Source organism: Mesocricetus auratus, unplaced genomic scaffold (assembly GCF_017639785.1).
Source record: "Mesocricetus auratus isolate SY011 unplaced genomic scaffold, BCM_Maur_2.0 Super-Scaffold_100013, whole genome shotgun sequence".
NCBI classification, from domain to species: Eukaryota; Metazoa; Chordata; class Mammalia; order Rodentia; family Cricetidae; genus Mesocricetus; species Mesocricetus auratus.
Window position 1 is genome coordinate 24,561,846 of NW_024429196.1, and position 26,109 is coordinate 24,587,954.

Genomic DNA, 26,109 nt, shown 5'->3' on the forward strand with positions numbered 1-26,109 from the left:
CATTATGTATGTATGTTTCTTTTATTGGTTGATGGATAAAACGCTGTTTGGTCAATAGCCAATAGAGGCAAGAAGATAGATGGGACTAGGAGATGAGGAGAATTCTGGGAAAGGTAGGCAGAGAGGCGCCGAGAAGGGATGCCCTGTAGCCGCCAAGGAGAAACATTTCTCCGGTAAGCCAAGATCATGTGAAAATACATAGACTAGAAGTTATGGGTTAATAATTAAGAGAGAGCTAGCCAGTAAGAAGCCCTAGTCATTGGCTAACGATTTTATAATTAATATGTCTCTATGTGTAGAACCAGGCAGGAAAGAAACATGGGATAAATACTTACCCATGGTATTTAAACATTTCATTTATTTAATTTTTATTATGTGTATAAATATTTTGCCAGCAAGTATATCTGTGTGTCTAGTGTCTACAGAGGTGAGAAGAGGGCACTGGAGCCCCTGGAGTTGGAACTACAAACAATTGTGAGGCTCCTGTGGCTACTGAGGATAGAACCCTGTCTTTAGGAGTTGCTGTGGTCATGGTGTCATCTCATAGAAACAGAAACTACAGAAGGAAAACAAAAATGAATGTTCAGGTTTATACATTATATAGAAAGTGTATTTTCTGTTCTGGGTGGTTGCCTAGAAGAGTTCACACCGATAGAAGCTACCAAGTACAAACAATGACTTTTAAGGTATCTCTGTCTCCAGATTCTAGGAGCTTCACAGGTAACATGCCATTTAGTTACCAAGTCTTCTGTTAAGGCAAAAGGAAGGAATCATCACTATTTAATGGCAGTTTTCAAGTATTCTTTTAGAATGTACAATGCACCAGCCAAGACTTTCATTGAAATGTAAGACTTATTATTGTACAGAGGAGCTGAGTCAATGGATGAGGCCTAAAAAGGTGACTATAGTGAGGCAATTAAGAATATGTTGGGAGGGAGTAAAGATGTAACGCCATGGGGTAGGAAGCCCGGAAATTTCTCTGGTAAGAGATATACTGAGATTACAATTATGGGGTAATTACTTAAGTCAGAGCTAGCCAGTAAGAAACAAGCAAGGCCAACAGCTTCATAATTAATATAGCCTCCTGTGTGTTTATTTGAGACTGATGCAGCTCTGGAACCAGGCTGGCTGGAAGGCTTCCCTTTACATAATGGTGATCAGGAGTGGGATGATGAATTTCCATGTAGAATGACAAAAGCCTTAAAGGAATTTTAGAAACAAAAGAATGGAGAGAAGCATGAGTTCTTGGTAGCAGCATTTTCTCAGGTGGGCTCTGTTTTGCTAGCGACAAGCAGACACTCACGCCGTGGCTGGCTTAAGTGAGGCTTCCTGACTCAGCATAAAAAAAAAAAGCAAGAAAAACAGCAAGTTTCTTTTAAAGGCTCTGCTAACAATTGAAAAGTTGTACGTACAGCTGGAAGTGGCAGTGACCACATCTCCAAGCTGGCAGCTTTTGCTGGATGTTAGACTGTGACAGTGAGCTGGAATCACGCTTACACCCGCCATCTTGGAAAAATTGCAGTTTAAACAGCCGCAGTTTTAACAGATAAGACATGTGGCCAGAAAAACATAAAGATTTACAGTAAAGTCAGACTTGGATGAAGAAAAACCTCTAAAGGTTTACAGTGTGTTTAAAAATATACGTAAGATTGAGAGAGAAAAAGAAATGATATAATGGTAAATAGAGAAGCCGGATGTGGTAGCACAAGCCAGTAGGATTGCTGCAGAGGCAGAGGCAGGCAGATTTCCAAAGAGAAACCCTGTCTCAGAGAAAAATAAATAAATCAAAGTAAAAGAAATAGAGTAATAATAATTGATACATAAATATGCCAGGTAAAGATGGAAAATACACAGAAAGTCTGGATACTGTATGCTATTGTGTTTTTCAGTTTTTTGAAACTGAAAGAACAGCTGCTAAAGTACACTTGCTGCTGAATTAATCCAACTTATACCTTTTAAAAATGCCTTGACCTCAAAATTTAAGTATAAGGATATGTTACTTGGGGAAGGAGTTTTTGTTTATGTTTCTACAGAAAATGAAAAACTGAGGATTCCTTCCAGGCTTCTGTGGTTTGATGAACCAAGACCCCCGGAAGCAGTGGACCAGGTGTTCTAAAAATTGAAACAGCTAAGATGATGCAGTCTTACAGACCCCGGAAATATGGACTTGTACAGGTTTCTGAGTTTTGTCATGATCCCCATGGTATGAACAGCGCCCCCTTCCAGCACGAAGCAGTTTGGAATGAGCGATGTCCTAATTCTCATCTTGTTTATAAATCTTTGTTTTCATTTACACGGGGTTGTTTATAATTGGCTAATGATCACAGCCAATCTCTTTTTAATGGTAAAAAGGGGAATTATGGTATGGGTATGGTTTTTCATTTATTGATACAAATTCAAGGTCAATTTTGTGATGTGTATATTTCTCCTCTTGATTAAGTATTGTGCTTATACTGATCTTTTAAAAAATAATACATAATTAAATACAGACTATAGATAGTTACTTATAATAGTCAGAATTTATAGTTAGGCAAGAGATACATAGACAGTCTTCAAACCTTTTAAAGACCTTCAGAAAATGGCATTTAAAATGGTCTAGTGTTTTTCTTGACAATGAGAAATGTCTGCTCCTGGCAGCACCAATTACATCTGAGAGGAAGATGGGCATCAAAGAGACTCATTATGGAATTTGCTTTCAACATGGCAAGATTAGCCATTTGGGCAAGAAACTGCTCTTGCCTGGACTGCTTGACTGTTGCTGTATAAACTGGACATGCAGGGCCCACAGGAAAGTGACTGCTGAAATCAAAAAGTCCTTCAGGGTTCCTGCTTCATGAAAGAGTCTACGAGACTTTCTGCAGGACACAGAAAAATGACTGACAGACTGCTGATGCAGATGGACAGTTTGAAATTTACTGCATTGCTGAGAAATCTTCTGGACACATTGTGGCCTATGGGATGAAGATGGATGCCCCAACATTACAGAGAAACTTCATGTGACTATCCAGGTAGCAAGATGTCTCTGTCAATTCTAGTGTTTATATATTATCCTTCTGTGGTCTTTGATAGTTATAGTTTTCCTTAGTTATGATAAAAGATAAGCTACATATAGAACTTTGGACTCACAAGGATGGGATAGATGATATTTACTTTAATCTTGCTGAATGTTGATAGACAAAATATGGTAACTGTGTTCTTACTTGATAATTGTTCTGTTATATATAATTTGACTATGTTAAAGTTAAGACCTTTTTGTTTAGACAGAAAAGAGGAGATGTTGGCGAAGTCCTGTATATATGTCAATAAAGCGCTGTTGGCCAATAGGGAACCAAGATAGGTGGGACTAGGAGTCCAGGAGGACTCTGGGAAGGAGAAACACAGGGAGTCATGGGGTAGGAAGCCCGGAAACTTCTCCGGTAAGAGATATACTTAGATTACAATTATGGGGTAATTACTTAAGTCAGAGCTAGCCAGTAAGAAGCAAGCAAGGCCAACAGCTTCATAATTAAAAAAAAACAAAGAATATGTTGGTAGGCAAACTAAGAGAGTAGGACTTACATTTTATCTTTCTGCATTTACATGACTGAACTGCATACACCTCCTTATAGCTGTATAAAGATGTACATGGATAGATTTTATAGGTAGCATGAACCAGATCAGATCACCATTCACATATATATATGTACTAGCATAAATCTATATTCATCTTGTGTTAGAATATTTATAATACAGACAGAAATATCTTTCTTTTCAAAGTAAAACTTGACTACTTTGGAAATACTGGAATAAATTAGAAGCCTATTATTTGGAAATTAAATTTCCTATACCTTTTTATTGAAAAATTTCTCAGTATAAACGTGGTACAACCATTTTCTTCTTGGTGATTCAGTTACAAAGGGCAACAGTACTATTCTTTATTCCTTAGTATTCAGAAAAGTACTGGGAAAACAATAAAAGTCCATTTGTATGCCAGGGATAAATTCTACCCAAGGCTCCATAGATTGCCTAAAATTCATATATGAGTGAGTACACATCACGTTTCTCTTTTTGTGACTGGGTTACCTCACTCAGGATGGTTCTTCTAGTGCCATCCATTTGCTAGCAAATTTCAAGATTCCATTGTTTTTCCCAATGAATAGTACTCCATTGTGTAAATGTACCACATTTTCTCTATCCATTCTTCAGTTGAGGGGCATCTAAATTGCTTCCAGGTTCTGGCTATTACAAATAATGCTGCTATGAATATAGTGGAAGAGACGTCCTTGTTGCATGAATGTGCATCTTTTGGGTATATGACTAAGATTGGAATTACTGGGTCTTGTGGTAGGTTTATTCCCATTTTCCTGAGGAATCTCCATACTGACTTCCAAAGTGGCTGTTATATTGATTTCCAAAGTGGGTGTCAGCACTCCCACAAGCAGTGGAGGAGTGTAACCCTTTCTCCACTTTCTCTCCAACATAAACTGTCATTGGAGTTTTTGATTTTAGCCATTCTGACAGGAGTAAGATGGTATCTCAGAGTTGTTTTGATTTGCATTTCTCGGATGGCTAGGAATGTTGAGCACTTAAGTGTCTCTCAGCAATTTTAGACTCCTCTATTGAGAATTCTCTATTTAGTTCTGTACCCCACTTTTTAATTTATATTTTTAAATTTAAATTAGAAACAAGGTTGCTTCACATGTCAATCCCAGCTCCTTCTCCCTCCCCTCCTCCCACACCCTCCCAACAACTCCTTATCCTTCCTCCCCCAATACCCACTCCTTTCCCCAGGGAGGATGAGGCCCTCCATGGGGGGTATCCATAGTCTGTCATTTGGTGTTTTGGAGGCTTGCTTCTTAAATTCTTTGTAAATTTTGGAGATCAGCCCTCTGTCAGATGTGGAGATGGTGAATATCTTTTCCAAATCTGTGGGTTGCCTTTTTGTTTTGCTGACTGTGTCCTTTGCCTTACAGAAGCTTTTCAGTTTCAGCAGGTCCCATTTATTAATTGTCAATCTTAGTGTCTGTGCTACTGGTGTTATGTTCAGGAAGTGGTCTCCTGTACCAACTTGTTCTAGGGTACCTCCCACTTTCTCTTCTAAGAGGTTCAATGTGTCTGGATTTATGTTGAGGTCTTTGATCCATTTGAACTTAAGTTTTGTGCATGGTGATAGACATGGATCTATCTGCAGTCTTCTACATGTCAGCCTCCAGTTATATGGCACACAATTTTAGAGATGAAAAATTACTTATACATATGTTTTGGTTATTTTTTCATAAATTTATATAAAGGACACCTGAGAAGAAATTTACTGAAGTTGGTCTAGTTAGGTGTTAATTCAAATAGCATGATTTTTTTTTGCAGAGGAATCCATAATATGATATGAGTTGATACATTTCATGACAAAAATAATGATGTTGATAAAGGTAAAATCATAATCATGGCTCTGAGAACAAAGATATTAAATACACATTAATATTTACGAGAAGTGATTCGAAGAAAATGAGTGATTCAAAATATATTATAATGGGCAAACTGAATTTGGTCCCAGGGAGAGCCCAGTTGTTCTGCAGAAAAGAATAACTTTAGCATTCTACTGTTAAGGGCATGAAAACAATTCTATAGATAGCTTAGTCAATTCCATTTGGAAGGATGGTGTCTACCTACAAGGGTAAATTATTTCCTTCAGGGTATCCAGAAAAGGGCCCATTGCCATCACGTGGGTGAACATACTTGTCCCAGGAGACTATTTTATTTTCAGCTTCTTCCTACTGTATCAGGATCATTTGTTTTTATAACTCAAATATACATGTAGTCCTTGCTCACACTGCATGTGTTATTACAAAACACCTTTCAGGAAGCCTCTGCTAAAATGGAGTGCTCTAAACAAATGTTCTCTTAGGGCAATATCTCCTTAATATAAACTGCATTTAACAAAATTGGTAGTGATTCTAAAAAGAAAAAGATAAGGCATATTCATAAAAAATGACTGAAAGAAAGTTATGATTAATATTTTACAAGACATTCAGATTTCAGATTCCTCTTTGCTGCTAAGGTTTAAGAGTTTTCTCAAAATGTATTCTATGTTATTACATCCTTAATCAAATTAATTTATACAGAGAGTTCTCTACTGATACCACTGTAGATTTCAATTCAAAAGTCTTATCGCCATAGACAGTGTTTGTTAAGACCTTGAGAAGAGTGGCACATGGCATGGTGCTATCACTGGCACGAGAATATTTGACTCTAACATCTGATCACTGAAAAGTTGTTAAAAGTTTTTCTATGCCTAGGATTTTTAATTGAACTAAATAAACTAGATTAGTGAAAACAAAAGTACAAAATCCAGTTTGCCATCATGAGACTATCCTCTTTGGAATACACAATGGTAGACACTGACTTTTCCTCTGAATGGTAATGCCCTGCTTGGTAGTTCCAGCTGCCTGAAAGGAGACTATTGCTGAGAGTGGTTGCACAAACCTGTAATTCAAGCACTGAGAGGCGAAGGCAAGTTTGAGATCATCGTGGGTTGTGCCATTTTTTGCCTCAGCAAAGAAAAAAGGACACCAGGTCTGGAGAAATGGCTCAGCCGTTAAAGGTTAGGCTCACAACCAAAAATATTAGAAAAAAAGCACACTTTTTGTTGTTGTTGTTTTTTTTTTGAGATTGTAATTTAATCATAATGTTTCCCCCTTCCCTTTCTCTCCCCAAAGTCTCTTATATAACCCTCTGAAGGGACTTTAGTCTTCCTCACCATTCTCTCTGTTTTGCTAAAAATGGTTAGATTACATTCCTAAAGTTAGCCACCAAGGTCTATTTATTCCCTTATTTGGCTGCTTCCTCCTCCTGAGACTGACAACCAGGGCCCAGTTATCAAAGCATTGAAGTTCAGAAATAAAAGCCCCCTTTAGCTTACTTAATTAACATGCACAATTAAAACCAAACAAGGATTACCTTTATAAATCACAATTTGCCTATGGGCCACATACGTCTCCTCTCTTCAGAGGCAGTTCTTTGCCAACCCTCTCCTGGACAAATACTTCTTATTCCTTTTCCTTGTTCCTTTCCACTTTTCCCTCATCTGCTATCTCCTTTCTTTGTCATTTATTCCCTTACCTTTGTCCCTCTGGGGCAAATAAATCTCCTTTGGGCTGAGAACTTGGTCTTAGGGGTCCTGAGCTGATACCCTTCCCTGCTCTCCTTGGGACATTATCATTTAAAAATTATGTTAGATATATTCTCTGTGTGTATGGTATTGGGAATTGAACCCGAAGCTCTGCATATTATGAGGCCAGAACTCTGTAACTGGAATATACTGTATTCTTATCATGAAAGGAGACATTCTTTAGAACTAGAATGTCACACCTTGAGATAGGTGGCAACCCAAGTTTTCCCAAGAACATAAGTGTCATAGGAATGGAAACGTCAATCAAATACTGCTGCAGGAAACACAATGGTTTATTGTGTATCCTAGCCTGTGCACACAGGGCTACAATATTCTCCATCAGACTATAAGAGTACTACTTACTGAAGACCTCAAGTGTTTGTATGTGTGTGTGTGTGTGTGTGTGTGTAAAGTGTAAAATTTCCATATTGTGTCAGAAGTAGAACAGCACTAAAGTATAGATCAAGTATGTATTGTCTACTGTCCTTCAGCTAGACCAAGTAGAAGAAGCCTTGCCAGGATTTATCCTTGCTATTTCCTATATAGTATCTGAGACACAGTAGTTGCTCAGTAACTACTTGTGATTTATTAGCCTCATGAAGTATTAGCAATAAATGAACACTGTAAAGTAATCTGTTGCTTAAGCATTAATCAACTGCTTCAAAAAGCGAGGCTGATCGAATGAAAAAACAATTTAGAATCTCATTCTTTATTTTCAGGGTGGAGTTTCTGGATTAGCTTCCTTTGTTTCTACCACTCTATTTCTAGGGGTTTGTGTTGAACATGGAGATACAAAATCTGGGGTTTTTTTTAGTTACACATTTCTCATAACAGGATTAAGATACACATCTTGGGTTACCAGGTACCTAACTCTTTATCTCAGTCCTACTTAATGAAAAGGAGGGTGCTTCAAAGTTCAGTCAAAGAGCAGACACATCAAACTGCCTGACAGATAGTCCTATTGGTTTTTATCTCTCCTGCACCAACCAAGTTCTTTGTTTCTTTCAAGATGGGAAACTGGTGCTTCAGACCAAAGGAAAACCCCAGACATCAGTCAAGTTCTACTATATGATAAAATTTCCTTAGGATACAAAACACCAACTGTACAAGGAAGAAAAAATTACTATTTGATCTTGCTATAAATTGAAAGTTTTGGACACATTAGAAAAGAGGCAACAAGTAGCAGACTTTATCCACAGGAAAATGATTACAACCAGAAAAGGTTTAAAGTGTCAGCAGATGATATGTTTTCCTTTGTCCCCTTTCTTTTCATTCACAAAGAAGCTGAAGGCATATGGCAAAGTGCATCATTAATTTTTATTAATTTTATAATATGAATGCAACCAATTAAAATAGTCATGCTACAACTTTAAATAACTGAACTTACTGGGTATTTAATGAGAGATTTAGCACAGCAGGATTTCTGCTAAATTAAGTCATGACTTCACATCACAGTGGGAAAACAGGTGTATATTGGTTTAGAATTATGGAAATGTTGACTAATTCTAAGGCTTGTAATCAAACAGCAAGGTACCTTGTAATATTTTCTCTAAGAATATGCATTAATCTTTTATGTCTGGTCCCATTTCTTCCTGTCTACCAAAGGCTCACAACTGAAAGGCAACTACTTTCATGTCTTCCCTGCAGCTGTTAAGAGTGATATTTTAAAGACAAAGCTACACATAAATGCAAGATGTGAGATTCTATCCCCAATGACCACAAGTGAAAAGGCAAATATAGCAAGTAACATTTTAAATTTTACTAATGTGACTTCTCAAATTTTTGTTTAACCTGCTTCAAGTAACTCAGTCTTAGTAACTGAGAGGATAAAAAGAAAAAATTATTCCGATTGTATTTTTCAAACTCCTAGTTTATTTATTTAAAAAATTAAATTTATTCTTTACTTTATGAATATGGATGTTTTGCCTGCATGTATGTTTGTGTACCATGTGCCTGGCACCCAGGAAGGAGGTCAGAAAACAGCATCAGATTTCCTGGGACAGCCACCACATGGGTGCTGGGAATTGAACCTGGATTCTCTGGAAAAGCAGCCAGTGTTCTTAAATGCTGAGCTATTTTTCCAGTCCTTGCCCCTCCACTCCCAACTTACTGTCCTTAATTACAGGTTTACAGAGTCTCTATTCTTGAATTTCACATGCAGAATTTAGAAGAAAAGAAAAAAAACCCACAATATTTGAAGAACATACAGAAGGACTAGTCGTTTGTAAGAATGAGAGTTAAGATATTCTGCTCCTCACCCCAAATAACAATCATCAGTACCTCTGTGCATTTTAATATGTCTTGCTCATATTCACCTCATGTTTCTAGTAAAATGTACCAATCTACCAGTATGGAAAATGAAAAAAATACTGTCAGTTTGATCTTCTACTCTCTGTCAATACAAAGCCATAAACTGGGCACTAAAATACTGATTTTTGGTCAGCTGACTTTATCAACAAACTCTGGGTTTCTGAAGAATACCTTTGCAGAGGAAGATGGCATGAACCAAATTATGTAGTATCCAACTATACTATTCCTTATATGGCAAGTAGTAGTTTATGACTAAAAATAATTTTTAATGCATCAAGAAGGGATTTTGTGTGCTAGTTATTATAAGGCAGTTACTTTTATGAGAAGGAAAATAAAGTAGTCTAGATTAGAGTCTGTACACAAGAAAGTTAACTATTTTTGTTCAAGCCAGTAAATAGTTGCCTACAAATTTCTAGAATTATACTGGACAATTTTCACTTACATCAAGAATGAAGCTTAAATACTATTATATTTTAGGTCAACAAGGAAGGAAGACTTAACAAAAGCCATCTCATTAAAAAGCACTTTGGAAGTTTTAGGACGAAGTAGTTCCACTGAAGGATCACTTCGTCACCACACACTTGCACTTCTATCCTATGATTTGTTCAGATGAAAAAGAGGAAAACCAAAGTGGTAGGGTTGAGTAACTATGTTCTCCACCTTTTTGTTCTTGGTGATCAATGAGTATTGTGACAATGTGGGCTATTTAGGGAGACCCTCTCTCCAAAATCCATTTATCTCAAAAGAAGCTCATATTTTGAAAATCTTTTTCTAAGCATCTTTCTACTACAGACATGTTTTTCAGTGGACCTAACATGAATTTCACAAATTCTATCTTTTGGGGAAGCAGAAGGAAAAGTATATATGTGTACCCATATCAGTATGTGATGCACATGGTTTGCATATGTGTACAGGGACAGATAAGTAAACAAACACTAAAATTATACCCGAAACGCCAGGAGCATTTTATCCTTCTTTTCTTCTTACCAAAACATGTGTCAATAAAATCATGGTACTTGGAGTATTTATCACAGGTCCTTTATTGTAACACACACACATCATTATGATATTGAATTAACTCACCATTTACATTTCAGTAAATGGAGAAAATATACCATATGAGCAGTAAAGGATAATTTGTACTACCGTGCAATGTATAAAAGTCCCACAAAAGTCTGATAAATCTTGACAAAGATGTCATATGCAACATCAGTTCATTTCTAATAACTGCACTAATCATCAGCTAATACTAGGAAGGAAATAAAAAACAAGCACCACAAACTTTCTATTTTCTGTTCTACACCAACATGAAGCACACATTCGGCATTAAAACACTGACTTTGTTAACCACCACTTACTGTTTAGAAGTCATTAGGAGCTTTAATATTATGTCTATACAGAGTACATTCTGTCCTTTCAAATGAAAATCTAAAGACTAGATTTGAAAAGGGGACCCTGGAGAGTAAAAGCTTTTCCATTTCCATTTTGCTTTCCTTGTGTGTGGGGGTTCCCACTACCTTTAAAATCTTAACCCAACTCATACTCTTTGGCAGCTGCTGTACCCAGCGGGGTCACTCTGATTTCCAAACCAGGAGACAAGCTATTTGAGAGTTCTTCCCATCAGTGTTAATGCAAGCCTTTTTTGTGGGCTGGCTGGCTGGCTGGTCTGGTGACCACAGGGAACAGAGGGGTCAGAACATACACTTCAAAAGACCAAAGCCATTTTTGGCACTAAGAACCCATAACTAGAACCTTTAGTTGAAAGGACCATTTTCAAGCAATAAAGTGATTTTGGTACAAAAGTAAACTACTCACCCCAGGTAAAGTTTTAATATTGTGCAGTGCATTCTGGGCCTCAAGTGCAGCTTTTCTTGTATAAAATGTTACGAAACAACAACCTACAGAGAGAAATGAAAAGGTTTTAGAAATTTCTGTGAAGGCTTTGCTTAGATATAATGGAGACTGTGGTGAACAAATAATCTACTTAAAAGGATGCACAATTTAAAAATAATAAAGCACATGAGAGCAGTAATAACATCTCAAGCATTTACACAGTGCCTTTCATCCTAAATCACATTTATTAGCTTTACCTGCACTGGAGACCAATTCATAGCCTCCTGTACTAACTACTTGGGATACAGCTATTTAGAAATGAAAGTGGGAGGTAGAAGAAGGAGGGCAAGGTGTTAATGCGACTTGGACCATAGCAACTACAATAAAGAGAAGTACTTAACCACAGTAACATTTGCATAAACTTATATTATCTGTACTTTTCTTAGAAAATCTCTAGAATGTCACACTTATAGAACACTTTATAAGCTTAAAGATTTGGAAATTTGGATAGATAGGAAGGTTCTGAAAAGCTGGGATAGTGCCTTTTCTTATCTTTGCCAGAGTGCATAAAGCCAAGTTCTATGCATAGGACCATTCAATCCTTGTTTGCTAAAAAATGGTTAGCTGATTAACCAATTTAACATTAATATGATCCAGGCATGATGGTGCATGTCTTTAATCCCAGCACTCAGGAGACAGAGGCAGGCGGATCTCTGAGTTTGAGTCAGCCTGGTCTACAAAGAGAGTTCTATGATAGCCATGGCTACCCAGAAAAAGCCTGCTCAAAAAACAAAAACAAAACCACTTCCAATACGAAGGGGTATGTACCCTAATAAGATGTGAGCTGAATCTAGCCCATGTAATAAATAATGGCTGGGGCACATCTTTGGGTTCCTCATTTCTAAGAGCTGATAGAAACCTAGGCCAAAATCCCTCCAAAGCAGGCCAGAAGATAACTCTTTCAAACCAATTTTCTCTACCATTCTCAGACCATTATTACAATGACCTGAAGGCTTGCCTGTCCCTTTCATCAACTAAATAAAGAAACTGTTTAACATCAACAATATGTTAATTACTATACAATATCTAGGCATAATCATCTTGGAAAGCAGTAATATACAAAAGCTTCACAAACTGCCAGCCATGACTACACAGTGAAACCCTGTCTCAAAACAAAACCACACCACCAAATAAACAAACAAGCCACTCCTAAAAACCCTTTATAAATTTATTTAATTAATCAGTTAATTATATTCTCAGGTCGCAGCATGGGAGAGAAGATTAGAGAACAACTTGAAGGAATTAAATCTCTTTCTATTACATTAATCCCAGAGACTGAACAAACTCAGGTTGTCGGGTTTAGCTGCATGTGCCTTTAACGAATGAGTCATCTTGCTGCCCCAACTTATCAAATATAAACAGAAAAATTCTATCTTTGATCTGCGCTGTCTGGTAAGTTTGAGATTGTTACAACCCAGAACTGAACTTTTAGGCTTGGTTCCATAGCCATATCTCCTGCAGCACTGTCTGGGATGGAGAATTAAGAAATTGTGCTGTGTTGTAATACCATCCTCTCATTTTATAATTTTGATTCCAATTGGTACCTGGCTCCTCCAAGGTCCCTAGCATGTATGCTATGCTGAACTAAATTATGTGATGTGAAAACTTCTTACCATTCCTAAAAGGCTATAAAAGTCAGATTTCGTTTTGGAATTTAGTCTGAAACTTCTCAAGGGCTTTGATCTGGAGATTAAGGCTGGTCTCTGAAGCGGCTCCTCTGGCCTCTTCCCCACAATCCCTCTCATGGTCTTTCTGTTTCTGTCTCTCCCTATTCTCTCATTCTCAACCTTAAAGAAGTTCCTCTCTAGATTCTAGTGGACAGTCAATCCTCCTTTCTTCTCCTTCCCTCTAAAGCACCATCATGTTTAGATATAGCCATATATTGTATTGTTGTCTAATGCCTTTCTACTTCCATGCCTACTTATGGCCTTGGGAACCTCACATTATAATAAATCTCACAGTGGCCTTTGTGGACTAACTGTAAGGTTCTGGATCAGCGAAGGAAACACAGTGAGACTATCTCAAAACAAAAAGCCAAACAAAACTAAAACCAAACAAATGAAAACACCAAAACAAAAACAAAGTTCAGGGTCAAAAATTAAAATTTAGAGCCCAGAATATATAGATTAGCCTAAAGAACGGAGAAATGATGGGATTAAAAACGAGGAACTCAGCAGAAATAGCATCAAACACAGATGCTATAGATAAGAGAATCACGTGTTCTTCTACACTGGGACCACTTGAAGAGTCCTGACCCAACAACACAGTCATCTCAGGATTAAAGAAGCTCTATCACTTTGGACATCCAAACAAAATCACTGTCATTCCTTACTCCTTGGGAGCCATTGAGACTAGCATTCCATTTGCCAGCCTTGAGGAAGGAAGCATGTAACTGTTCTAGCCATTTGTGTTTCAGTGTGAATCTGGCTGATGTTTCCATGTTAAATTTCCTTTGGTGAGCAGAAGTCAGGTGACTTGTGTTTTTCTTTTTTAAAATGTTTCTAAGAAAATGAAATTTTGAGGTTGAAATTTTTGGTGGTTTGAAAGAAAATGGTCCTCAAATGGAGTGACACTATTAGGAGGTATGGCCTTATTGGAGGAAGTGTGTCACTGTGGCCTTTCAGGGTCACTTTTGCTCAAGCTTCCCTCAGTGTAATGTTTAGTTGACTTCCTGTTACCTGCAATATGTAGAACTCTCAGCTATTCCTCCAGCACTACTTCTGCCTGCATGCTGCCATGCTCCCCATCATGCTGGTAATGGACTAAACCTCTAAAACTGTGAGTCCCAATTAAATGTTTCTTTTATAAGAGTTGCCATGGTCATGGTGTCTCTTCATAGTAATAGAAACCATAAGATAGCATTTGAGCAGTTTTGGGATACTATGTGAAGAAGAGAAAGGGATGAAGGTAGCTGAAGAGAAAATGGGAAGCAATCCCAAATCTCCCATTCTTTCTAAGTTATCTAAGGTCCATCCACTCTACCAGAGCAATCACTACAGTGAAAACAGGGACAGATCACATTATTTTAAAATATACATAGCTCATTAGTACTTTTATTGTACATCAATTTAAACATGGACTCTTTAAGATTATACCAAGATAAGCTCTAGTTTTACTGTAACACCATAGAAGAATATCTTGAAGACATAGGTAGCATACTTTTTTCATTTGCTGAACCCAGTGGTTCAGCTCCAGTAATGCTATTTTACCAGGCAAATTTGGAGATTTTTAGGTAATTCAAAAAGTTATCCCACCTCCAAGTGGATTGGGTTTCTTACCATAGCTCATTGATGGTCCAGACTATATTTCTGTCCCTAATCACAGCTTCAGTTGGGTACTCTCACAAAGAACAAATCTTAGTAATTGGGAGGGGTGTCACAGGACAGATAATAAAACTAGAAATGTTCTATAGTTTCTTCTGGTTTCATAGTTTTGTTCTTGGATTACTTAGGAAAAATTACATTTTTTTGCATCTCAGTTCCTTTTTTTAATCACTCTAAATCGGTATAGGAAAATTTGCCAAATTTTTAAAAATTTAAAGTCTTTTTCATTTATTATGCTAAAAGTGACTTATGCTTCATTTCACAAAGATGAAAACTATTTATTGTCTTAAAATTTGCAGAGTAAATATAGACACCCATATTTAAGGAGTCACCACTGATGCAGAATTTAGTGCTTCCCTCCAAGTGGGACTTTGATTTGTGTATTTCCAGAATTAGGATATATTTAAAGATTATTGAATACTCTTTTAGTTTACCACCGACTTTATTTTACATACCTATCTTCCAATATTTACTTAAAATATTACAGTAATTGATCAGTAGAGAGTATCTCAGAACATAAAGAGGAAAATATAATTTTCTCTGATTATTTAAATAACTATGGCAAAGGTAAGGGGGAAACTATAGATTTCAGATAACTCATGAAGGCTTAAAAAAGCATAAAACTGTCTTTTTTGCTGGACCTAATAGTAAGTACAGCCCATTCTTAAATTTCCCCACACCAGCTATGATTCATGTCTGAAGTGAAATGAATTCATTGTGAGGTCATATGTAATACCATATGGCTCAGCCACCAACCAGATCAGGGAACAAACCTCCCTCCTTGTGTAAGTTCTGCTTCAATACCAGTATTTCAAGATGGGTGGTTAAATACCTCCAATACCCAGATGGTCTTCCACGATCAGTGGTTAAAATAAGTAACAGAGGGTTAGCCCTCTTGTGGCAGTGTTCATTCCTAGAACTCATCTTTCATGGGGTATCAAGAAAAGCCTTGATATCCTTCAAAGAAGAGCACCAAGTAACCCAAGGACTTTGAGGATCACCATGTAGTTTGAGTCATGTGTTTCAACAAGTCCCAGATCTTCTATTTCTCCTCTATACTGGCATTTTTTGAGGCTTCATATTTTTCTACTTTGCTCACTTGACACTGTCTAATGAGCACTTACACTTTATAATTTGTCTCACACTTATCTACTTATTCAGGAGTTACTGTCAGTGGTAACAGTCATGTTTGGCCTCTTGGCAAAGTTCAAGTATAGAAAAGACAAACACAGTATCCTGGTTAGCTATGGCATCCCTATTACAACAATTTCAACAACTGTTTGAGCTAATAAAAGTCAGAGCAGAAAAACATCTAACCATCCTTCATGTGTTCATTTATCGACTCTTACCTACTAGCATCCTTCATCAGGGCTTTTGACATTGACAGGAACGGGCACAATGATAAATTTTGAGGGGTGATCCTAGAACCCAATATCATAGTGTCTGATTCATATAGAGTCTAGTATTTCCACTACTGGCTACTCTCTTTTGACAATGTGCATATTTAGGGCACAAACTTGTGTACATATTAACATTTGAGCTTCTGTGTTTACAGACCACTAACAACTCACTAAGAACTAATTCTGCTGGTAAACTTTAAAGACGGGAACATAGCCATAAACATGGAAGAGACTTGGGGGTACACACTCTGTATGAAGGCAATCTGTGCACAGCTTCAAGAAGAATGTCTCTGGGTAGTCAGGAGACAGTGAGGCAATACTGAAGGACCCCCCCAACACACAAAAATCCACCTACTTCCACTTTCACACCTGTCATTCCATCACCCTTCTCACAGTACCGTCAGGGATACTTAGAGCCTTTTACTACCCATTTATCCAGAAGTGGGTAAGTCTAGCAATACAATTGTGTAGGTTCAGTTGGTAAAGCCAACAGTAAGTATTGTAACTATGAGATTTGACTATACCATCATTTGTAAGAGTTGAGAGTGGTAATTCCCAAACAAGCCTAGAACCACATAGCCTACATAGGTTAGTTGTTGTCTATTATCTTTTCACTAGCTGTTATTTTTTTCTGTTTCAAAGATAAAGGCCCCAACAGACAGCTCAATGGGACACACATGCATGTACACACACACACACACACACACACACACACACACACACACATACACGCATGCATGCACATGCTCACATACACACACATTTAAAAATCATAACACTCAATTTTACTGAAGGATTTTAATTTTAAATTATCATGTAAATTTATTATCAGAGAAACCATCTAGATTACTGCAAATCTTTTCAAACCACAGATGTTTCTCTAGGAAATTTGTACTTGGGAATTCTTGGTAGTAATATCCACAAGGTGCGGAAAGTATTGCTTATGTAGAGATAACCAGTTGATATCCTGGTTTGCCCTGATTCAGGCAGCAGTTACATTTTTCATTATGAAAAGTAGTGTCAACACAGCTAAAGAGGATGATACTAACAGATCAGATTTTAAAATTAATTCTGCCCTTAAGGAAAATGAGAAAAAGTTCTTTAAGGAAATTTCATCTGAGGTTTCTAAACTGACCACACCGGTGAGGACTACAACTATGACCTGACTCTCTGGAGGTGCCATTTTATTTTAGAAGGCCAGTTTCTTTACACCCTTGACTCTAAAATATGGACAATAAGATAATTTTTTAAATTAAATTTGTGCCTATATTTAAAGAATCCAAGTAAAAAGACAGAAAATGACTTGGATTGTTCTTAACTACTGAACTAATAACTTTAGGGGAATGAAGAAATCCCAGGTCACATGCTGACAACATCCATTCTCAGTGGCTGGAGCCAGCCCCATGTGCTGTTAGTATCAAGGAAACAGGCCTCATAATACTTCCTGTAGTCACCAGTCTGGTAAAAGACAAACACTCCTATATTGAAAAATGGTCTATTTGGAATGTCCATATTCTTGAACCAACACTTTAATATGGAAAACAGTATTACATTTAAAAATATAAATAACCATGCATCTTGAGAGCTGAGAAGAGGAAAACAACTTTTCTGTTGCTAAAGTAGTTTTAAAAACAAATATTTCAGATTTGAAGCTTACTGTGTTGTATACTAGTTAGGTATCTACCATAAATGAACTCAAGATGATTATCCATGTTTTCAAGGTTAGTCATCATAACTATAAGAAATCTACTTTGTTTTCTAAACTGAAGCAAATGCCTACTTAAAATCAGTTATAGAATAAAAATTTAATGACTGAATGCTACACTTTTGTCATCATCATCTCCCCCTTCCCAAAGTGATAGTCCTGGCAGATAAATTCAATTCAAGTTACACTGGAATTCATGATGTCAGTAGTTACCATGTAAACTAAAACTAAAAATTTCTTTACAAGCTGCCTTTGAGTTCTGAAGGGCTGGGAGATCAAGGGACCAAGGAAGGCCCTGAAAGGCTAAATCAGTAAACCTGCTATTCTTAGAAAGTACAGAGATGCTTTAGGAAGCTATTTGGTACTCTGGAGAGTCAAAGAAGCAGCCCTTTCCTCAGCCAAATCTACCTACCAAGAAGACATGCACTTGACAACTAAAACACATCAGATGCACAGTTATTAACTCCTGGTCTTGGTGGTTAAGTGCCCTATGTGTTCAATCATTCTACTGTGTTCTTCACATGAGGTTTGCTTAGGGAAGATGTGAGGTATGATTTTAAAAGTGATACTATTAATTCCACAAGCTAATATATTAAACTTGGCCTTCTATCTGCTAAACACACTCATGTGCTCTTGCTTATGATTGAATTACTGTGGCTTTTCTGTGCTTGGATAGGGAACTAGGAGGGCTGCAGTGGCATAAGTAGAGACCGGAATGGAAGGCATGAAAATAGTGACAAATAAAGCAAGCCTTATTTAGCTAAAGTAAGAAGCTGCAAGAAATTAGAGGGCTTGTTTTGCATACCCTCTCATTTTTATTACTTTTAGCCCTCAAAATAAGAAAAAGAAAACAAGAAGATACAACACAGCTTCTATGTCCTTTCTGTAAGATCACATAATTTTACAAGCTGTCTCTTCCAACCTAGTCTTCCACCTCTCCCATTTTACACTGCTTCCATTCACCTAAGTACTATAATTCCAGCACAGGGAGGCCGAGACAAGAGAATCTCTGCTAGTTTGAGACCAGACAGGGCTACATAGCAAAATCTTGTCTCAAAACAAACAAAAGATGCAGGAAACTTAATGAGAATCACTGGTAGAGGTGCACTCTTCCAAGGCACTGCCTACCACACACAGCACAGGAAGGCCATCTCTCAAAGCACCTGACAGGTTTATCTTATCTTAAAGACATGAGAGATGCTTCAGAATCCTTCGGTATCACCTAAACGTCGTTTTGTAACCCAAACCTAAATTGCTTTACATATTTCTCAGGCACCCCAAATACTCATTTTAGAAGTGATATTTTCATAGCTAAAACAGCAACTGCCCCCAAACAAATGCATCATCCTATACAAATCAATTTTTAATGAAACCATAGCCAATTATCTTAGAGTTTGATATAGCTGGCACCCTGACATACAAAATACTAGCATCTGGCTACCTAGAAAACAGAGATATGCTATTTGCTTTTAGGGCTTGAATCAGGTAGGTACTATTTTCTGAATTACCAAATGCCGCACTTGTTCCTCTGGCTTCCTGGGGCTGCGGCCCAGTGCTTTCCAACAACCCTTAATCAATCCAGACAGGACCACTCCTACACAGCAAAATAGAACTTCTCAGCTAAACTGGGACAGGAGTGCTGATCTCATCCAGCTAAGTGGCAACCTACAACGCCCCTGACATTCCACCTGAGAAACATGAACACACTTCTATTAATTGCCCAGGAGATGTAGGCTGAAGTCACCTTCTTCCTGACCTAGGAGCTGCCCTTGGAGGAGAAGCTATTCTCTCTAAGTCTCAGTTTTCTGAAGAAAGGCTTATTTTCTGAATCTTCTACCAGGAAAATGCATATTTTTTTTGGTTGCTGCTTTAAAAAGAAAACCTCCATTAAACCTGCATTTTCTAGCCCTCTGGCAAAGAAACTGAGGCCTGATGTGTGTACTCTAACTCTTTGTAAGCCAATTCCAAGTGTGGCTCTCACTTGAGAGGTCAAAGATGAAACTGCAGGGTCTGTTCTCTCCTCTTCTGGACTCTCTGGAATAATCCACTTACACTAAATCCTTTAAAATGTCTGACACTCCTAAAAGTATCTGAAATTTTTGATGTCATCTTTTCCCCCTCATGGGACAATTGCTACATTTAGCTGTTTCTTTGACTCTCCTGCCCCAGTTCCCAGTATTAGAAAGGTAAGTTTACTGCTGAGGTGCATGCTTCTTCAGGTCCCATAGGGGACAGCGTCAAGGAAGAAAGCAGGTTCTTTAGTTATAGAAACGCTGCTTGACCTTTGAAATAAAAGATAATAAGCAAACAGAGGATTTGATTACATTTTACATGTCAAATACTAAGTCTAGAGAAGGAGGACAAATTTTTTCTCATAAATAAAATACAAAAAATGTAACTAGGGTGAAAAATAACAAGCTAGTAAAGAAAGCGACACTGAATGACTTCCTTAAGGTTACTGTGACTGGCCCAACTTACTGACCAGGCACTTTCCTATGCCATCCTGGTAAGGTAGACTAGATGTCAGTAGGGCTGGCAATAATGAGTTTTCTGTGAAGAGGAAGTGAGTCAAGGTATCCTAACACACAATAAGGAAGCCACTACAGCATTAATTCAATTAAAGAGTATTTAGTTTCTAAAGTACTGAGATCTCATTAAAACAAAGTTTCTAATATAAGGTTATCCCATAATATAGATTCTCTTGAGGACAGAATGGCATTTTGATTGGGAGTCTGGTGGCAGAGAGAATGGAATTTTGATTGGGAGTCTGGTGGCAGAGAGAATAGGTTAAATTGCTATGTATTTTCCTATGAACTTCAATTTTAGCATATTGGATTCTTAGATGCTTTTAGGTCAGGAAAATTTCTTCAGTCTCAGTCTTGTGGTTTTGTTCAGGTAGTATGTCAAATTATACTCATTCATAAGAACATAGGTCCTATAATGTTAGTCTGGCTAAATTTCAACCTAGCCTCATGACTCAATCCATATTAGTGGCACTGATGTTCTTTTATTATAATTTTTAATGGGTGATCCCTTGTATCCTGCTAGTCTGAGCTCTGCAAGGGGACATTTGCAACACAAGCAGAGCAAGTCTGTCTTTGTTTTTAAGGAACTGAAAAGGAAGATGTTATCCTTACTTCCACTCTCTGGCCTTTACAGAGTAAAATGAAGAGAGAAATCCTTTGGCTATGGAAACCATAATGTTAAATTGACATAAAGACTGTTTACTTCAGACTTTTTATTACCATCTATGAACTCTTGAGAGCTGATATTTATAAGCACTATTACAATTGTTCCCACCTCACTCCAAAAAAAATCTAGCACACTTGAAATATTAGAAATTATGTACTAAAATTAATTTTGGAGCCACATAGACATATCTCCTGAATTTTCATGGCAGATGTGAGAGTTTTCTAAATAACACTGGCTTTTTCTTTATTTCATTCATGATCTTTCCAGAAAATCCCATGTAGTTATGTAACATCTTGAGTCCTAACTACCCACATTCCCCGATTAAAGGAGGCTCCTTAATACCCTGTTGTCAAACTCATAGGTTTGGGAAATTATTCAAAATACCCAAATGGTGTCCCTGGGGCACTTCTGGGCAATCTAATAAAAAAAGATACTCCTCTTTAGATTGTGACATCAACAATAGAAACTTGATTTTACTCAGGTTTTGCTCATATTGTTTGCCTCTACTGGACAATCCATCTGGTATATCATCAGAGACATTTATTTCTGGAAAGACATTGCCAAGAGGATAATTACTTTAACCGACATCTCTCACAACATTTCCAGGTGTTTGCTCCTTATGCAGCAGATCTATGCAGCAAACAGTTTATTGCATAGTTACATTTTGATCTGTCAAACACAACTTAAGTAAATCTAGACACACAGAAGACCATTTCTCTGACTTAGTCCTTCAAGATTCTTGTGAGAAAGTTCTGGTATTCAGTCCAGTCAGCTGCACAATAGGACTTATGTTTATCATAATGTGGAAAAATTTTCCTCATTAACCCATCTCTTGATATTCCCCATGAGGTTAGATTACAAGAAACTTAATGACTGACTTCTGAACTTAAATTGGCTAAACTTAAAATGGCTCCTTGAACTATTGAGGTAGATGAATGGCCTCCTCCATGGAGTATATCTTTTTTAAAAATAACAATTTTAATTTAATTTTTATGTGTATGGTATCTTGCCTGCATATATGTGTATAGTGTGTATGCCTGATATTTCAGAGGCTAGAAGAGGGTACCAAGAGCTCCTAAAATTGTAGTTATAGACAGTTGTGAGTTGCCATGTGGTTGCTGGGAATCAAATTCAGGTCCTCTGTAAGAGTGGCAAGTGCTCCTACCCTCTGAGTCATCTCTCCAGATCCCATGGAGTGTATCTTATGGTAGATGGTGATTGCCCATGTATCTCTTTGGATGGTTTTCTTCTAATAAGGTCAAAACTATCCCAGCTATTTTTCTAATTGCATTAGTAGCAGGAATTAAAGGACTACTAACTATTTTACTTTTTAAAAATGTGTTACAGATCCTACCTCTAACTATGCCAAGCTCCAAAGATACAAAGTACCATTACATGGCTATCTTATGTTGTGGATCATAATCATCAGCATCCCTTAGAGGCATTCTGGCTGCTGACTGTCCTTGTCATCCCTTTTGTCAGCTAGAAACAGCTGAAAGTGACTGACACTCTCAAATCTCTCAGGGCAACTTTTGAGATTGGGGAGTGAAGGAGTAGGAGGAGTTAGAAAGATTACCAGGTAGGGAGAGAGGTGGTGGTAATTTCCAAGATGGGTGATTTCTTCCTCACTGTCTAACTTGAGACAAAAGTCAGGCAGTTAAAAACAGGCCTTGTAGGTTTTTGTTTTCCAGCAGCAGGTCCTCTCTTAATGAACTGGCTCACCAAGTTCAAGGCCAGGTGCAACAGTTGTGGGCCAATAAACCATCCTATCTTTCTTCAAATGGACCAATTCTAAATTAGTGGAGGAAAACTCTTTATTTAGAGAACTTAAAAACCCCAGTCGTCAAGAAGAGATGGGTTTTCATCTTCCTTGGTCTTCCCTCTGCTTTTTAAAAGATTTTTTCTCTGTATGTCTTCTGCATGCATGTGTTCCCTAGCCCCTATAAACGTCTTTCTTCAACTGCTGATTCTCTCTGCTCCTGTCTGTGGTGTTCCAAATTTCTCCACTGCTACCTGTTCCACCTGAGATTTTTCCTGCCTTTTAATTCTTTAACTGGTAGAGAAAATGAACCCAATCAAGATCCCTAGACTGTATCAGTTACTTGTCCCTTATTAGAGTCTCAGTTTCGATGGAATGTTTGACAAATTACTTTACTTGTTTAAGCCTCTCATTCTTATTTGGAATGTAGGGTTAACAATAAGATTAAAAGCACATAAAATATACAAAAAGTTCTTCACAAATGTTAAGGATTATTATCTATCTTTAGTTTATCTTGCTTCTCTAAGAAGCCTTGATTGTAAACATACTTTAAGCAGCTTTCCTTTTGAGGCCTGTGGGAGTGGGTTACATTATGACTCCAATCTTTTAACAAATGACACTGAGCTAAGGAAAGCAGTATTTACAGGCTCACCACATGCTAAGCTGCCTCATTGGGTCTCTGGACAGCAGGTAGGGAAAAGGGACCTTTTTTGAAAGTGATGACCATGAACTCCTTAATAGGGTTTAGAATTGATTGTTTTGACTGGCTTTCTGAAGTAATTACTCAGAGACATCCAAGTTCAACCATTTGCATGGCCTCTAAATACTTCGAACACCCATTTATATGGCCTCTAAACAGAAAATCAATTTTAATGGAATCATTTTGATTGACTTTCTTATTTAGGGTTCAACAAAAATTTTCCCAGTTGTATATTCTACAGTATGCCTCTATGAGGCAAAAATTCCCTAAAAGTTTATTTGAAATAAAAACTGTTGCTATCCAATGAGTACACCCAAGTGTCAATACTGTAAAAAGACTTTAAACCCAGTTTTGTCACTTTGTTAATTAACAATAGAGAAAGAAAACACACTCCATCCCAGACATTGCATGGAGATACAGTATCCTAGGTGCCAAAGGCAGAAAGGTAGGAGGAAAATGTCAGGCAGAAGTTTGTGGCACATACTGCCAGCAATGTTAGGTACCTCCACAAAAAGGAGTTCCCAGATGCTAGACTTCATTCTCAGAGTTTCCCAGCAAATACAATATGCATGAAAGGATCCCTTACTGCCTGATAAACTTCTGCTTCTTGCTGTAACTCTGTGGTGACTTTATTCCTTTGCTACTTTAATGATCACATCTCTGTGAGCTTCCATGGCTCCTTGCTCCTACTTGGGACATAGTATGCTGTCAGGAATGGTGTCTCAGAATGCTAGGTTTTTAAAATTTTCAATTGATTAATATTTTTAAAAATGTAAATGGGTTTTGCCTACATGTATGTCCATGCATATGTACATACATGCCATTGTGCCAGCAGAGGCCAGAAAAGGATGTTGTTTCCCCTTGGACCAGAGTTATAAATGGTTGTTGATCTACCATGTGGGTGCTGGGAATAGAACCCAGTCTCTTTGCAAAAGCATTTAACATTCTTAACTACTCAGCCAACTCTCCACCCTTACATTAGTTTTTGAAATAATTGTCTAATTCATTATAGGTTTTTTTTGTGTGTGTGCTTTCTGTTCTGTAAGTACACCAGTACACCTTTCCAATCTGGGTCACAAGTGGTAAGTATTGTTGATGCAACATTCGACTTTCTAAAAATGGAATGTGTATACTTTTCTGATTTCTGATATAAGACAGCGGTGGTTTAGCTGTTATACAGAATACATTTGGTTTGATCCATTTAATCACTGAATGTCCAGTTAGTGTTAAATCCAGAATCAGGACACAGCATGTAGAAAACAGGTAGGTTCTTCTCTTCCTGCTGATACCTTGTTTTAGGAACATCAATGAAGATCACCCAGGTGATGGTATTTCTGAAAGTGGATGGTGTAATGTGAATTGTGATTCTATCTTCTGTCCCAATCATTCCTCTCATGTTTTTGAGATTTGTACTTTTACTTTACAATTTAGATTGACAGCAAAACAAAATTTTCTTGTAAGAAGCAGCACTGTGATCTACATTCCCAATGATCTAAACTTCTTTGTCAGCAACCTTTGATGGTAGGCTTTGGTAAATGCCTATACAGTGAGAATGTGGTTGCTGAGTCAGCCATGAGAAAGTTGTAAAAGAGAAAAAACCTGACCCCCTAAATTACATGGTTTGGGCAAAGTGACAAATTTTAGTCACACTGTGATTTTGGACAAGTACTGCTTCTGATTTACCTGTGATCAACTACTAATGTTGGATTAAAGAAAAAAATAGATCTTAGAAACAGCCATCTAGTTAATCTTTATTTCCAGTAAAAGAAATAGACGCATAAGGAGGGTGTTCAGAGCATCTACACTAGTTACTGACATAGCCTAGGCAGGCAAGCAGATTTACACTTTCCAGAGATTGCTACCTCTTCATTGTTCTAAATCTCTAAGTACACAGATGCTAAGTATGGCCTTCCATTTTTCAGAAAATAGAATAAGGTACAATTGATTTTGGAAAGTACTTTATCTGCAGTTAATTTCTCATTCAGTAGCAGGCAAAAGAGATTTGTGTCCCATGAAATAGAATCTATCCCTAGAATACTTCAGAAAAGTAAAAATGTCCTTTACTTTAGGATTTCCAAAAACTTTTCATGTCATGAACTGAGTGCCAGAGGCACCGAAACCATAAAAGGAAGAGGTTGACATCTACCAACTTTCCTACCCTGCATGCATATCCAAATAGTATTTGAACTGAAAAAGTCTTTTATTTTGCAATCACTGCCATGACACTTATTCTTCTACTAAATTCTTAGAAAAAAAAAAAAGGGAACAGAAATACCTCATGGGCTCTTAGCATTTCCTTAGATGACTGTGTAAAGATTGGTTTCAAAGCACTTTAGTTCCTTTGAGTTCAGGGTCACTGCTTCTTCAGATTTTACCTCAAACATATGTTATTATGGGGGTGTGAAAAAATTTGTTATTAAACAAAACAAAAAAACCTGCCAACAACAAAAAAGTTGTAGGTGTTAAATATTTATTTACATAGAAAAGCTAGTGTTACTCTATTGATTTCTAATTGTGCAGAAGACAAATTATAACATTTCTTTGTGATTAAGAGATTTCTATACCACTATGGGTCTCATAGATCTAGCTATATTCTCTAATAAGACCAACAATAGCTCAAGTAATTAAAAATCATAAATATTCCAAACATCTTTTCACAAAGTCTTGAAATATTTTGGATGTT

General features: G+C 37.3%; 1 protein-coding gene across 13 annotated transcripts in view; it reads right to left on the reverse strand.

Annotated features, from left to right (window-relative positions):
• The window catches only part of Celf2 (CUGBP Elav-like family member 2), an 826,625-nt gene that overhangs the window by 110,626 nt on the left and 689,890 nt on the right, over positions 1-26,109 (reverse strand). For all 13 annotated transcript variants that reach the window (XM_040756181.1, XM_040756182.1, XM_040756178.1 and 10 more), the window contains one exon: positions 11,270-11,352. In XM_040756181.1, coding sequence (XP_040612115.1) covers positions 11,270-11,352 — 83 coding nt within the window. The remainder of the gene's footprint in view (positions 1-11,269; positions 11,353-26,109) is intronic.